This window comes from Paramormyrops kingsleyae, chromosome 1 (genome assembly GCF_048594095.1).
Source record: "Paramormyrops kingsleyae isolate MSU_618 chromosome 1, PKINGS_0.4, whole genome shotgun sequence".
In the NCBI taxonomy this organism is placed as follows: domain Eukaryota; kingdom Metazoa; phylum Chordata; class Actinopteri; order Osteoglossiformes; family Mormyridae; genus Paramormyrops; species Paramormyrops kingsleyae.
Genome location: NC_132797.1, coordinates 69,692,522 through 69,709,101, shown reverse-complemented (window position 1 = coordinate 69,709,101; position 16,580 = coordinate 69,692,522). Strand labels below are relative to the sequence as shown.

Sequence of the window (16,580 nt, the reverse complement as noted above, 5' to 3'; positions counted from 1 at the left end):
ACACAATTCAAGGACTGTAGTGAGCTCCTAATTTAAAATGTATGATCTTCCTGCTGTTGATTTGATGCTTTTTGTTTATCTGAAGTGCATGAAAATCCCAGGAGAATGAGGTTCTGCAACCAATGTCTGCCACCAACAATCAAACCACATTTAAAATCTCTAATATCACACGTCTTAGCTGTTCTAATGCTTTGCTGCACAGTAAATGGACCTCCTGACTGTGGGCACCTTGTATGTATTCTGATGGAGCCACGTGAATTGGCTGTTTGGAATAACAGGCTGCTTGAATTAATGAACAGGTATATCTAATAAAGTTTAAATTAAATTAACTACAAAGACATTCACATGTGCTTGACCTAATTCAACGTAATATATTAGAAACTTACCATACTCGTGGCACCCAAAATCCAGGTTTCTTTTCTCCAGACCTTAATTTCAGGTTTAAATTTTTAGAAACACTGACATTGATCCGAAAAATCCCATGGCAATCCTCCTGCACCAAAATCAGCAGCGAAAGCCCACAAGGCCCAGTGAGAAAAAGGTCATGGCCAGAGTATGTCAATAACAGTGCATGCTTACTGGCAAAGTTAAAAGAGTCTTAGTCCTACCCGCCTGCTGATATGAGGATCATTGCACTTGGCTAATTTCCCGGCAAACAGCTGAACGCCAAAGCTGGCGAACACCAGCATGAGTGTGAGGAGAAGTATGGAGACCTACAGAGGAAGATCAAGGGAAAAATGAAAGTTTCTCACATTGCAACCCTGGACTGAACTGGCGGTATGAAATGACTTTGGAAGGAATCTGAAAATAAGCAAAAAATAAAATATATCTACATATATATATATATATATATATATATGTGTGTGTGTGTGTGTGTGTGTGTGTTTTTCCTGTTCTCTTCAGCAAATACGGCTTCTGGAGAATTATGTCTAAAAAAGACATAAATGTACCTGTAAATTGCTTGAATATTGAATACAGCAATTGGGTAATGAATAGTGTGGCACTGTCTTAGACAAATCTTTTTATAACATCATTGATATACTGTCAGTATTTAAAACAAGGGGAAGCCTTCTAGTCACTGGATTTGCCTGAATGCATGTTTCCCTGTCAAGTTTCCTCCATCTTCAACAAAAAGCTGGGACACTCACCAGAAATATCTCCTTGAATCCCTTAAGGACCTCACGCACGACCTTTCTCATCTGGGGCACCAGCTTGAAGATGCGTAAAGGCCGCAGGCAGCGCAGCATCATGAGTAGCTGAGCGCCTGATTCCGGTGGGACGTCCGTGGGCAGCCAGCAAAGGAAGATCAGGCTCACCTGAGGGGGAGCAGCATGTGGGAAAAGGCCAGGAGGTACATTAGCATGCGCTAGCTAGGCCTCAACCCCACTAAACAGGTAACGTGACATTTAACAATACAGACGCTCCGTGGGTTACGATGGCTTACGATATTTCAACTTTACGATGGATATGATTATTCAGTTAGTTGCGTAAGATATTCAGCACATTCTTAAAAAATAGGCTTTGTGTTAACAGTTATGCCCAACTGTAGACTAATATAAGTGTTCTAAACATGTTTAAGGTAGGCTAGGTCAGGCTATGATGTTTATTATGTACTGTATCAAAATGCATTTTTGCCTCACGATATTTTCACCTTATGATGGGTTTATCGGAACGTAACCCCATCATGACCTGGGAAAAAACATTTAGTAAAATATCTCACTAAATAGATGAAGATGTCCATAACGCCACCAAAATCTCTGATAACTGCCGTTGGGGTGAAGAAAAGTCCATCGGCCATGATCTTCAGGTTCAGTTCAATGCTCATAAAGATGACAAACACATACTCGCCAATCTGTCAGAGGAAGGTCAAAATAGCGTCAAAAGCATAAAACATCATAGACATAAGACTATATGAAACTTAGTATTAAAGTTTCCATGCTCGTCATTATGATATTTCATAGAAATCTACCTTTTATATAAATGATGTGTCGTGAGACTACAGTGTGCTTGTGTACCTGCAGTGTGGGGACGTGCATAACTCTAGTAAATGGAGACTCGAACATCATGGAAATACAGGAGCAGATGGTGACCACAATCATCACCCAGTCCAGGTAGGTAACCAGGCCCAGGAGATCACTGCAGGGGAAAAATCTCATTTTAACACAGCCAGGACTGAAAATGGAACAAAGTTAGTTTTTGTTTTTTTTGCTGAGATTAATATCAGGATTTCCTGCAGTCCTGAATCACACCTTACATTAAAAAAAACTCAACGGAAAGAAATCAAATAATTGGAATAAAGATTTCATCACTTACTATAGCTGATGATACTTTGTATTTTTCACAGCTCCTGTTACTGGGTCCGTCTTGGATCTGGATGTAATTATAAATCTTACTTTAATCAGTTTTAACTACTTCTCCTTCACCCAATTATCCTACCACATTGACCCTGATTGGCGAACAAATTAAAATGCTACATCCTTTTTTATTGCTGATAACTATTTTTTTCTTGTAAAGTAATAACTCTTTATAAATACTTACGCATTGAAACGGGCCCGTACGATAACTCTGCAAAAATTTCTAAAGCGATGCTCTCGCCCGACAATGAACAGTGGTTTGTCAAAGTAAGGGTGATTCTCTCGTAGTTCCTCCTCTTGCACTTTACTTTTAAAAACACAAAGACACGATATTAAAGAATAAAACATGGCAATCATAACTCTACAGCTTTATAATCATTACTAATGTACAAATGGTAGGATATGCAATACACAATACCGGCATGTATCAGGTTAAATAAGAGCAACATGCAGTAACCTGCAACTATTCAAGGTTTATTTAAGTACAACTGATTTAGAGAGAAAATATCCATCTGTCTGCATCTGCTGGTAAGGCTCATACAGAGCCAATCCCTGGCAGCCTGGGCCACAAGCCGAACCGAACACCAGGTGGCAATTTAAAGATTAGTTTAATTAATCTCGTAGGAGGAAGGCCACACGATTCAGGGAGAACATGCAAACTTCCCACACACACAGCAGAAGTGGGGTGTGACCCCCAATCATACAGGTGTGAGGCAACAGTGCCGTCGACTAAGTCACAACATCAGCCTAAACCAAATGCTATCCTTAACATAATCCTCAGTGTCATGATAACACTTAGAAAATAACCATTTATTCTTTAAATCCTTCCAATTACATCACAGGTCCTGGCCCCTCTGCTGCCTAAATGATTTGTTGCAATTCCTTTGATTTTATAGTTAATATTTTTTATGTTACTTAGAATTTAAGATTGTAGCATTGATTTACTATGACTGGCACTATATGCACGGCAAAAGAAAATATACAGAAAATACAGAAAAAAAACCTTCAGATTTGAGAATTCAACAACACCAATCGTGCAGCATGTTTTTATTGTCAGGAAAAAATGTATCGAGCTAGTAAAAAAAAAAATAGATAAACACTCAAATCTAAAAAAATAAGAGACAGACATTGGATGGTAGTGTTGTTATTGTAAACATTCAAACTGTTTTTTTTTTGTGTGAGTGTCAATCTACATCAACCACTAGAGGGCAGCAGATGATTAACATGTGGAAACAAAAACATTTCACCACCCACTTGCTGTAAGCAGACAGATGTTACGAATTATAAAAAGAACCATATGACACAGAATGTTAAATGTGAACTAAGAGCCACAGGTGTCATCGGGAGTGGCAGGGTGTCTCAGTCATGTTTAGTTCCTTGGGCAACTACAAAGAGCATATGAGAGACTGAGAAGTAGTATATGGGTCAGGGAGTGGCGACACTGGACCTGTGAACAGAAGGTGACTATTTCGAATCATGTGCTGGTAGAGTAACACCTCTGTTGGACTCTTGAGCAAAGCCCTTAAACCCAACTGCTCCATCATCTGACGCTGATACCGATGAGTACATTGCCTTGGACAGAAGCGCCTGCCAAAAAAATAAATGTAAGCTGGTGTTTGTACCGCTTCATTTCTGCCTGCTCCTTCTTCTCTTGGATCATCTTGATCTCGCTGTCCTCTCTCTGGGCATTTCGGTACCGTACCGTGCTGGAGTGCTAAAGAAGAAGAAGAGCGGATGTTGGAGGTACAGCTGCTCCACCCCTCTATTCGCTAAATGTTTTAGCTTCCTTGCATAGCTGTACTGGCTGAGCTGCTGAAGCACTCGTGCACAGGGAGCAGTGCAACAAGTGAGTGAGTGGAAAGGTTACCAAGGGGTATAACTATTTTGCACAAATCATTGGCTAATAATAATAGTAATAATAATAAAAACAATACAGATCCTGCAGCTACATTGCTTGGACTAATAATAATAATAATAATAATAATGATGATGATGATGATGATGATGACGATGATGACGATGACGATGATGATCTGGCTATGGTTCCCCGAGATGGACTGGCGTCCCATCTAGGACATACCGCAGTCGTGTACTAGGCTTGCGGTTTACGACCTTCTGAAGTCCATGGACTGGGTTTACATCGCACAAAAATATTACGGACCAGAAAATGGACCACGGAACATGAGGGGTTGTAAAAGAGTGAAGATATATAATTTATTTTCAGTAATTACGAAATACCTCCGAAAAAACCCCAGCGTTCCATTACTGCTGGAATACTGGCCACGGACCGGTACCTTCCTAACAATAACCCTAACCCCAACCCCAACCCCAAACGCTAGGCTCCAGCCCCCCTGTGACCCTGAACAAATGACTGGAAGACAGAAGGATGGATCATATTAACAATAATAATAACGTTATAGCCACTATCATGCTTAAGGAGTAGGACAGGTAGGGTAGCCTTACATTCTATTAGCATTTTGTTTTGGTAAATAGTCAAAAGCATGATACAGTATTCACCAAGGATGGATATTATTAGAAAGAAAAATAACAGAGGTGCTCTCACATCCTGTGTCAGCGTCTCTAGTGATTTCCCTCGACTGATTCTCTGGCTGGTGGACCCGTGTCTCAGTGACCTAGACAACGAGAGAGAGACAGTATACACACTACACACAGGCTACACACAGGCTACACACAGTGTATCCTTTGGGGAGCAATGTAACCATGCTACATTAGTAAGCGTGATGTGCTGTCTAGTAGACAGTGGGTGTTTTTCAACACCAAGAATGCAAAGACTGTACTTGTGCCCTTGTTAAGACTGGTCTTGTTAAGATTGGTGCCTTCCAAGAATGAACTTGGGCCGCAATGAATCATGGGATTGGTCTCGTTCGTCAAGGATGCCACCGATGCATCCTTGCTATCTGGGGAGGGGCAAGAACACCGTCCTCTGTACGTCTGTCCTTGAGTACTGGAACTGACCTTCGGCAATGGAAGGTGACGTAAACCGGGTACATGAGAACACAAGTACGGTCAAGTATGCATATTGAGAAACACCCAGTGTTTACATAAAGCTGATGCATTCTGGGTGCAGTAGAGTAACTGGAGTAGGTGGCGTCTGGTGCAGCGCGTGCGGAGAAGGCGACCTGCGCTCCTGGCGGATGTGGTGCTGCACGCTCAGGATGGAACGTTCTTTGGCAGGCTGCCCCTCGAAGGAGCCGCTCAGCATCCGCTGCCGGGTGCAAGCCCTGTAACCACAGACGGGAGTAGTAAGGCCCAGTGTCTCAAAAACAATGCATGCTTAAAGAGGTCCGTGACCGTCTTCTCCACCCTCCCTTGGATCACAAGCATTTATGAATGCAGCGTGAGCAAGCTGGTAAAAACTATCTGATGGATGCACACTGCAGATCATCCCTTAGCCTTCCTGCCTTCCCTGGCTGGACGATGAAGCCCTTGCAGGTATATCCAAAGCCTGACGTACCCAGCCCTTTCCTGCTGCCCTGAGAATGGGCAGACATACCAGAAGCTCAGCCTGTAGGCTCTCCCAAAAGGACGCCCTGCTGCACGCAGGTAATTTTTCAATCAGTTATAGTGGTGGCAGCGTCACGCTGTATGTGTACAGTAATTGTCAAGTCATGTAGCAGAACAGGCCTATTGATAATACTGATTATAAGAGCATGAGCTTCCATTGTTTATGGAAGCTCTCATGCGATTAGTGGTTCTTTGGCGCGGTGCTGGTTGTGTGAAGTGCGACATGGGGACAGAGGCAAGGCGCAACGTGCGCTGAGTGCCGATTCGCTGCCTAACAGCCCGGGGCACCGTTGTTGACGACATCCCGACTATCCGGACTACCGCTGATCTGACAAAATTATTCAGTCTTTCGAAATAAGTGCCGAATAGTTTACGGACAAAACTGCTCTCTGTGAATTTCTGACTGCTGGATAAATAACATACAGCTAATAAAAAATGGCTTTTATGCTATTTGTACAACCTAACACTTAGCCCCACTCCCTCCCAGCCGGTCCACATTTTTGCTCCCCCCCAGCCGGTCCACGTTTTTGCTCCCTCCCAGACAATCTACATTTTTGCTGGGAGCTGGGAGGGAGCAAAAACGTGGACCGGCTAGGGGTCCCCGAGGACCGGCTGGGGAAACACTGATCTATATGACCCTGAAAATGAACAAGCCTTACCGTAGGATCTTGTTGACAGTTGTTTCTTTTTCTAGGAGATTTCGGGCACGGACACTGAATATGGATCTTCGCAGCTTTTAGAACAAAAGTAAAGATCACAGGAAAGCTGATATCCGCAGGGGGAAACGTCGATTTATCAAGTGTACACAGAACAACCTTTTGTTTTGAATATACAACTAAAGCCGTCAACACCATACGCAACACAAAGAGAGGAAATGCTTGAATAGTACAGTGCTGCTTTCCAGTCTTTCAGAAATAACGTTAAGTCTTAATTATTGGCCAGAGAGAACCTGCTGTCACCCTGGAAGAACAGCAGTCACTGTACAGTAATGCTCTCTGGATATTGCTCCTGTAGTCGATCGGGAGATGAGAAAGTTAATGAGGAGGAGCCCTGTCTCCATGTCACTTATAATCAGTGTAAAGCAGAATTTTAATCTAATAATAATAATAATAATAATAATAATCCAAAGTTGTCTTGGTGCAGTGAATACTTTATGCCCGCGGAGCACTGCATGGAGCTCACTTGTTCTGTACATTTTTATATGTCTGTTATTAAATAGACACGTCCTCAAGTGATAATGAATACTTCTGACATTTATAATGAAAATATGAATAAATTAAATTATTGTCTGAAGGATTAGTATTTTGTTTTTTTTTGGGAGGGGGGGGGGACTTGGAAAACTATGTGAAACCGAAACCAAAAAACGCAGAGGGTAGGAAGTGTGTGAGGTTTTACCTTCTGATCGATGTATTTGTTGTCTTCGATAGCGGACCTCTTGGAGTGGTCACACGAGGAAGATGAAGCAGAGGGGAGCCTTCGGAACAGGCAACCGGCGTCCTGCTGCTGTCGATCGATGAACTGCTTCATAAAGCTCTCTCTATCACACACACACACAAACACATTTCAGATTAGTTTGAAACATAAAATATACAGATATTCTGTTCTTTCAAAAAAAATTAACGCATTTTAGCTCCTGTTGCTCAACAAGAGAGCATCCTAGCATTTGAACCAAAATCCTTTGCATCGGTAACACAGCCAATGTGAAGGTTGTGGGTTCAAATCCCAGGAAGCACACATAAATTGTAACCCTTTCTTGTAATGTAAGTCGCTTTGGATTGAAGTGCTGCACATAAAGAGCAATTATTTTCACTGCACCTGACAAATGCATCTGCTAAATACATTAAATGTAAACTCTCAGTTGCAAATCATTATACTGAGACAATTTCAAACAACCAGTGAGGCAAGTAAATGTCATCTTTGTTTGAGGGAAGCCACACTACCTGATCCTGGGCACGGTGAAATCCGACGGCATTTTGGAGATCTTGACCATCTGCGGCCGGTTGGGGAACTTCTCGAAGATCCGCAAACGCAGTGGGAGTTTCTCCTTGGTGTCTGCGTTAGCCTCACTCTGCTTCAACTGCAGGAAAAGGTTTTACACACTCAGGTAACTAATTATGCTAAATGGAGATGGGATGACGTTAGGGGCACAACTGAGTGAGATATGTCCCTGACATATGTAAATGCGTGCAAGTCTCTGATTCACATTTAGTACAGTTGAGGGAGGATTTGGGTCGCAGAGCTGAGGTAGCCAGTATCCTGGAGCAGATGAAGTTAAGGGCCTTGTTTAGGCTCCCATTGGTGAGATTATTACACTGCCAGCCATGGGATTCAAACATACAAGCTTCTGAACATGGGCACAAATCCAAAAAAGAGGCAGAATTCAGACAGGAGGAATAGTGCATAATGAACACTCTGGGTGCACTGACAGTCCAAGGTCATGTGATTTGGCATGCTTTGGGTTGTTTGGAGTTAATTTGCTCTCAAGGGACTCTAAGGGCTAGTACAACAGACCTCTTAATCTGTCCATGATTTTGTCATGTGATCTCAACTGATTACCCTGGCACAGTATTACTAATAGTAGAGACTGAAAACCATCTTAGACAGCTTTACAAATTTTGCCCCAATTATATTGAAAATTTTAAGCTGGGTTGCCACAGGGTAAGACAACAAGTGACCTCATATAGCTTCAAGGAAAAACCCTTGAGTCATAATCACTCTAAATTATGTGCCAAAACAAATACTTAAAAATGTTAAATGGAATGCAACTCTGACATAATTAATTTAAATATGAAATAAAAAAAATAGAAATTATATCTTAACAGCATGATGGGATTAGGTCAGGCGAGTTATGAATACAGAGTTGCTAGGCAGATGCTCCTTTACTGGAAACATGAACCCAAAATATTTGTGAGCAAAAAACAAAAATAAGCTGCTATGAGATGAAGCTGCCTGTAGATGGCAGCAGAACACAGATGGTTAACACATCCCCACAACTCTCACAGCCGGCGTTTACATTGTATAAAAGGGAGCTCCAGGAAAAGCCAACTGGGGAGGAGGAGGAAATATTAAATCCTTGGAATATGCTTCACGAGAAGTAGCAGCTAATAAATATTTTCCTTAAATACAGGCAGGACACCAAAATTTGCATGAGTAAAATACCATTCGCATAATGTGGCTAATTATAGCCATTCGATTATACAGACTGTGGAAGTAGATTATTGAAATTCTCTGCTTAAAAATACTGTCTGGAAGCATGAAGATAAATCTGATGGATCTTTGATTAGGTAAAAAGCTACTAAAACTGGGCTTTCTGTGATGCGCTTAACATTAGGAACATGCACGCAGGCAGTAGGCAGATACATCTGTCTCCTTATGAATGCTTGAGACCCCTGCAAGCATTAAAGAGGTTTGAGCTAAAGTCAAGCTGGAGCTGGGGGGGGGGGGGATGCATGAAAAGGAGAAAATGCTTCCGTCTTCCTCCTGCTCTCTGCTGTGAGGGCAGCACTGGACAATTGATGGTCTGCTACCCTCACGATTCTTTTCTTTATATTTTTTATTCAAAAATGTGGGTCAAACCATAAAGCGATAGAATACATTACATTAGTCATTTGTGTGTGCAAACCACACACACACACACACATATTCATATCTTTGTGGGGACTCTCCATTCATTTCTAAGGGCACAACCCTAATCCCAACATGACAACCTTAACGCCTACCCAGCCCTAACCATTAGTAACCAAACAAAAGTCTTTTGGCATTTTTAGTTTTTTGATTGCATTCCAATATCTTTGAGGGGACCTGATAGATGGTTCCCCCAATGTCAAAATAATAGGTTCTTATTACATTGTGGGGGACATTTGGCAATGTAATATAAACCTAATCCACACACACACACACACACACACACACAAACCCCTCAAAGCTTGATTTCCTCTGGAGGGGTGCACCGTTTGTGCAGGTGAGAGTGAACACCATGTATGCCAATGGGGTTTTCAGACGGACAGAAATGGCTCTTGAATTTAAAGGAGCAGAAATAATTTGTCCTGTGAAAAGCCTACAAAACAGTAACAATGGCCTCACCCCCGAACAACAACATGGGTTCAGAATCATCAAGATCATTTCACCCTGGGGTCCAAATTCAGGATGTCTGTGCGAGTCTGCTAGGAGATACTGAATATGTGGACGTCACATCAAACCTTTCTTCTGAAAAGTTAAAGCTCAAAGCAAATATGGAAAATCCCCAGCATGACTTTCCACTGCCTCACATGCACATTGAAGCATACAAACTGCAAACGGGATTTTCCACATCAAACGCTGCACGGCCTAACCTCTGACTGCGTCTCTGGGGGCCGCGGGACGGCCCCCAGAGCTGCGGCAGTCACCTTGGCTGCATCCTGATTACCTCTAAAGCCATTTACTGTTCATGTGAGAGCACACCATTGTTCCCAACTCCCCAAGGCCTCAATCAATGAATGAACTTCACCCGCTGTCTGATAAGCACTGAGTGTTTTAACGCGAACTGTGCACACAGCAGAATCAACAGCATAATCACCACTATTCCTGTCAAGGGTATACATGAGGAACCCACCACATTGTCACAGACTGCCGCTCTTATTCATGTATATTGCATGCATGTATGTATCCTGTTTTTCAACAAGATAATGACCCCAAGCAGACCACAAGGTTATGCAGTATTATCTTAGAATAAGGAGTGGGATGGAGTTCTGTGACAGATGACCTGGCCTCCGCAATCCCCTGACCTAAACCCTATTCAGCTGGTTTTAGGATGAGTTGCATTTAAGATTATAAGCAAGGTAGCCAACTTCTGCCGAGAACTTGTGGGAACTCCTTAAGGACTGCTGGAGAAGCATTCCAGGTGGCTACATCTGGAAGCTGGTTGAAAGATTGCCAAGAGTCTGCAATGCTGTCTTCAAAGCAAAAAGGAGGTATTTTGAAGAATCTGAAGTCTGAGAGAAATCTGAGATGCCGAACACTTTATGATGTTGGTCATTGCGACATTTTATACGGATTACTTCACGGCCGCAAAGCCTTTTACTACAAGGTAAATAACAACAAAAACAGAGACAATTGCATTAAAAGCAGGTGTGTCCAGAATCCTAATTGGTCTGTGTATCCTAATAACTGTGCATAAGAGTATTAAAAAGTATCATCAAATGGTCACAGGCCTGACAAACTAAACCTTGTGCAATGGAGAAGATGTGCTATAGCAAGACCCTTATAGGCACCTCTCCCTCCACAATTCAGGTGAGTTTACCTCTTAACATTGACCAGAGCACATGTACCACTATGGCTAAAACTAATGCATTGGTCTACAGCCTTGGTCTTCACCTCTTTTCTATACTTCTTTTTAGATATATACCTTGAAAAATATAATAAAAAGGCACATTGTTGTGGAGGTAGGGCAAACCTTTTTTGGGTTTATTTTCAATTTTTATCAATCTCCCAAAACTTTGAAAGTCATTTAAGGTGTCTGTAGCATCAGCTTTTCCTTCAGCATACCAGCGCATTTTACGCTACAATGGCTTATCATGAACAACGCTGACGTTCAGCTGCGGTTGCGACAATATTAATACATTTTGCTTGATTGATTTAGGTAATGATTTTCCTAAAAAATCAGGAAGAGATACATGAAGGGTTGCAGCGCTGCTGACAGTGGAAAAAGATTAGGGGGGAAATGGCTCTGTCTGAAGAAAGGTAATTATCCTTCGAACAGCAATCAAGTGCACTTTCTAACATGCCAGCCTCCCCCCCGACTCTATTAACTCCTGTCAGCCACCTGTGGCTCCAACCGCAACCAATACCTGTAACAAATGACCACATCAATCGCATGACGGGCAAGTAATAAAATAAAAATTGCAAGAATAAAAAACCTCCTGTTTGCATGGCCAAATCAAGGGCTTGTGAGCAGCATCTGTCCTCATTATGGGAAGGTCATTCAAAAAGCCTTGAAGGACAGTAACTCTGCCATTAATATTCACAAAGAATGCTGAACACTCATGCAGCCAGCGTCCACTTGACAAATAGGCACACGGATAATCCAGCTGAAGACCGAAACACCACATCACTCCCAATTATCTGTACAGACAGCACAGTGGCCTCGCCGGTGCCCTCTGCAGCCTGCACACCTAGCTAAATTACTTTTTAATGGACTTCACACAGTAGCCCATTAATAGCAAGCACACCTTAAAAACGTCAACAATTCAATATTTGTGGTCTTTGACCCTGCAAACCCTGCACTTGCTCATCCATCACAGAGCTTTATGACTTATCTAAAATGTCTGTAGACGTGGCAGTTCTCATGCTGACGTAAAGCAATGCCTTTAGAAGCGGTTTATAAACACACCTTATCCATCCCCAACAAAGGCAGCAGGTACTGGAGTAGCAGGGGCTTACCTAGAAATTCTGCCCCCCCCCTTGAGAAAACATTATCTTGGGCCCCCCTGCCCAATTTCACATATAATTGAATGAATTCAAGGGTGTCTGCTGTGTGATTGATCCCCTGGACCTGCCTGGGTTTCCCTGCCCCTCCGACACCCTTGTGTGGCAGTAATGGAACTGGATTCAAATTTTGAAAATTCAAATTCAAGCCACTAACAAATCTAGAATTTAAAGCCTACCACAGTCATTATTTATAATTTACTTGGATGTATTGCTTCTACCACGTAATTTAACAGTTCCTACTATCAAACATCTGTTGCCATCAGCCTCATCACAACAGTGCAGAGGCTTGTGATTGGCAAGCAAGGAATCTTCCCTGGGGGCACTGAGTGGAGGCCTGGAATTCCTGGGGACAGGAGAGATGTGATGCAGAAGTTGCTTCATGAAGGCCAGTGAGGATATGGTTACGGTCTTATAGGAAACCGATACTGCTGTCCTCCACCAAACAAAAGATTTCATAACAACGGTTTATAGAAACAGAACAGTCAACAGTCATGTTATCTATGTGATTAAATGTACTATATTTGGTATCCTAAAAGGATATTTAAACACGTACAGGTCTTGGGCTATGACAGTTTGTGATTTCACATTGACTATAAGAAACAGGAAATAGAATAAAACAAACATCAGACAAAGACTTCAATACTGCAAAAATAAACCAGCCTCATTAAATTATACGGTGTTTGAAATGTTAGAGTATGGAAATGCCATCGTTTCCATGTAATGTGGCATTTTTATTAATGATGGCAGTCCTACGCAGACAGAGAAAAAAACCATGGCACTTAGAGCGGCACCTCTGCCTCACAGGAGCTGCCGCCAAGGCACTGCCGATGTCCGGGGAGAGCCGAGAGGCACAGAACTGCCGATGTCCGGGGAGAGCCGAGAGGCACAGCACTGCCGATGTCCGGGGAGAGCCGAGAGGCACAGCACTGCCGATGTCCGGGGAGAGCCGAGAGGCACAGCACTGCCGATGTCCGGGGAGAGCCGAGAGGCACAGCACTGCCGATGTTCGGGGAGAGCCGAGAGGCACAGCACTGCCGATGTCCGGGGAGAGCCGAGAGGCACAGAACTACCGATGTCCGGGGAGAGCCGAGAGGCACAGAACTGCCGATGTCTGGGGAGAGCCGAGAGGCACAGAACTGCCGATGTCTGGGGAGAGCCGAGAGGCACAGAACTGCCGATGTCTGGGGAGAGCCGAGAGGCACAGAACAGCCGATGTCTGGGGAGAGCCGAGAGGCACAGAACTGCCGATGTCTGGGGAGAGCCGAGAGGCACAGAAATGCCGATGTCTGGGGAGAGCCGAGAGGCACAGAACTGCCGATGTCTGGGGAGAGCCGAGAGGCACAGTACTGCCGATGTCTGGGGAGAGCCGAGAGGCACAGCACTGCCTGCTTCCTGCTGAGGTTTTTGTACTTCAAACCAAGAAAGCAGCAACACTTTAAAGGTGACATTGAGGACGAGGAACAAACGCATCCTAAAAGAATGTGGTTAACTGAATACAGTTAATATAAATTCAACTGTATAGGATGCAGAACAACAGCAGATTTTTTCAATAATCATATCAAAAGGTTCATAATTGGAAGGTTACATAATTACATTTAATTAAAACGTGAATCTGACACCAACTGAAAATGATATTGAGCCGAAGGAAATGGTATTGGCATTAGATTTGAAATGATCTGATTCTGTTTTGTTGCTGTTTTGTGGATGGCAGATCAATGGCGGTCTGTCAGCCACACCGCACCGAGCCTTTCTGTGAAGGCCAACCGTGCATCCAGACGCAGGACGTCATGACTCATAGCCGAGCACCACAGACTGCAGGCACAGGGGCTACGTTTCTTACAGACGGACCACCACATAGCCGCCTCTTTCTAGAACGCTGGTAGCCTTTCACACGCTTCTGTTGCTCTGTTGACTAGAAACATACTGTATGTACTTGGAAGAAACTAGATAAACAGGCTTTACGAAAGACTGAATTCACAGCCTCATATCGCCAGTCTGCTTCATTTGCCGGCCTAAACATTCCAGAGCAACTGGGCGCAGATGGTCTAATAATGAGAACTGGTTTTTGTTTTATCACCTGGTATAAAGGTTTCATTTCATAGCAAGAATTACATGACTTTTCTTACACTCAGTCCAACAGTAAACATGAGTCATATGACTATAAAATGTAATAAGGTCAACTTCCTCAGAATCTTGTTAAATCTTTTTCTTTTCATTCACTTCAAAAATGTATATTGAACCATACGTTAACAAGCTAGTCTTATAATCAGAAAAAGATTAATAAAAACTTGCATAAAAGTTAATGGTACCGCTCTTCAATACAACTCCCTATTGCCACTTAAAAATGGCAGAGATTCATTAATAACAATACTTAAAAAAACACTGTTATAACTTGTTTGTAGTACCACATACTACACCACATACAGAAAACAGGGCACTCTGGAGAAGCACTCTCTACACTCCTGGCCAGTTTGTTTGGTACACCTGCTTGCTAATGCAGTTTGCTCTTCCAAACAGCAAGTCGTGTGCGTGCAACTGAGTAGATATAACACTGCTTAATTAAGCATTCAAACAGCCAAGACAGCTAAGGTATTGAACATGATGTGATTGTTGGCCTCAGGTGTAGTGGAGCCAGAGTCTCAGAAACGACCATCCTTCTGGGATTTTAACATGTAACGATGTCGATAGTTTACAGACAATGGTCTGATAAGCAATAAGTTTCAGCTAATGGCACTTCTGTGGCTGAAAATAACGATAAATAACTCTGTACAACAGTGGTGTGTAAAACAGCTTCTCTGAATGCACAGCACATCCCCCCTGGAAGGCTTGGAGGTAAAAGTATGTCTTACCTACTACTACAGTAGCTATGTCTGCCTAACAAGGAAGAGCCGTTGTTGGTGGAAGATAAGGCCATACAGACAGGCCTCGCCATTCTGCGGTTTGCTTGTCTATAAAATTGCTAGAATACTGTCCAATAGTGCTGACAGTGAAATCTTCTGAATTCCCCCAGGAGACTTCAGCCAGAAGCAGTACTGGCAGTGTAGTGACTATCCAACATCATCCACTCCACTGCAAAAGCGGCTAGATCCTGTTGATTACTCACCATGCAAATAACTATACCAAGTAAGTTGAGATCCACATCCGTTTAACCTTTGGGTCAAGTTCCCGTTTAATAGCGATATTATAAAAGGTTACAATGATGACAATGTAAGGGTTACTATCGTTTATGGCATATTAGTGGTAAAACCTTATGATCTCCACCACCACCACAACAAATAATAAATGGCTCCCACAGGCAGTATTGTGATGGGGGGTACGGATTTACCCACAAGGCTCCCCTCTTCCTTTGTGAGTCTGGCATTTCTAGGCTGGCCTGGGCATCCAGGGCGGCAATGACTGGGCAAATCATGGTACAGGCACAGTCCACACTGTCACCCATTCCTGGTTAAATAACCGTGCCTGGCCCTGTTGTATAGGTTGAACTAGCCAGTGACTCTGCACTAGGGGTGTAACGATATTGGGTTCGAGACACGATATTGGGTTCACGAGAATGAGACGAGATGATATTTTACGGAAAATTTCAAAGAGGAAATATATTACTGGAAAGCAGCCTTTTATTTGATTAATTTGAAAGACAAAAAATGCTAAATAATGCAGATGTATGGTGAAATGTTTTAAATAATCACATCATCATATGCAGTAAAGAACAGAACAAATATCTAGCACCATAAAATATTTCACCACGAACTCAAATGACAGGCTTCTCTCCTATTTGATTTCTCAATTGAACATAAAATAGAACATAAATAAAACAATATAAATAACAAACATAAAACCTTTTTAATGTTTTCTTCACCGGTGCAGTGGATTTAAGTAAAGAGCTATGATGGTGCTGGAAATGGCTTTGCATAGTAGTAGCGTTAGCCGCTGTGTACGGCATTATTTTCCTACTATGCTTACAGATGGTTCGTGTTTTGTCTGTCACCCTTTCGCCGTTTATATTTTCCGCCGGGTTCCCAAAATGCCGCCACACAAAAGATTTAAAAGTGTCTGGGGCATCTGCTATGGTAATTTCGTCAGACGGCGACATGCTCACGGCAGCTGATTTGAAGTGCCTTCGCGGGACCGCTTTTCACGCCGACGGGAAATGTCATCATGTTGTAATGTCGCCAGATCTCGTTACACCCCTACTCTGCCCACTTCCATCCAGATCCATACTCATGGAAACAACCGAAT

At 42.8% G+C, this 16,580-nt stretch overlaps 1 protein-coding gene across 4 annotated transcripts in view; it reads right to left on the bottom strand.

Annotated features, from left to right (window-relative positions):
* nalcn (sodium leak channel, non-selective) overlaps nucleotides 1-16,580 on the bottom strand; it is a 71,049-nt gene that overhangs the window by 11,619 nt on the left and 42,850 nt on the right. For all 4 annotated transcript variants that reach the window (XM_023814762.2, XM_023814614.2, XM_023814679.2 and 1 more), the window contains 13 exons: nucleotides 7,820-7,956; nucleotides 7,275-7,416; nucleotides 6,539-6,612; nucleotides 5,495-5,596; nucleotides 4,918-4,987; nucleotides 3,977-4,068; nucleotides 2,539-2,661; nucleotides 2,314-2,370; nucleotides 2,016-2,136; nucleotides 1,721-1,852; nucleotides 1,149-1,316; nucleotides 609-713; nucleotides 387-493 (listed from right to left, as the gene is read on the bottom strand). In XM_023814762.2, the coding sequence (XP_023670530.2) occupies nucleotides 387-493; nucleotides 609-713; nucleotides 1,149-1,316; nucleotides 1,721-1,852; nucleotides 2,016-2,136; nucleotides 2,314-2,370; nucleotides 2,539-2,661; nucleotides 3,977-4,068; nucleotides 4,918-4,987; nucleotides 5,495-5,596; nucleotides 6,539-6,612; nucleotides 7,275-7,416; nucleotides 7,820-7,956 (1,430 nt within the window). The remainder of the gene's footprint in view (nucleotides 1-386; nucleotides 494-608; nucleotides 714-1,148; nucleotides 1,317-1,720; nucleotides 1,853-2,015; nucleotides 2,137-2,313; nucleotides 2,371-2,538; nucleotides 2,662-3,976; nucleotides 4,069-4,917; nucleotides 4,988-5,494; nucleotides 5,597-6,538; nucleotides 6,613-7,274; nucleotides 7,417-7,819; nucleotides 7,957-16,580) is intronic.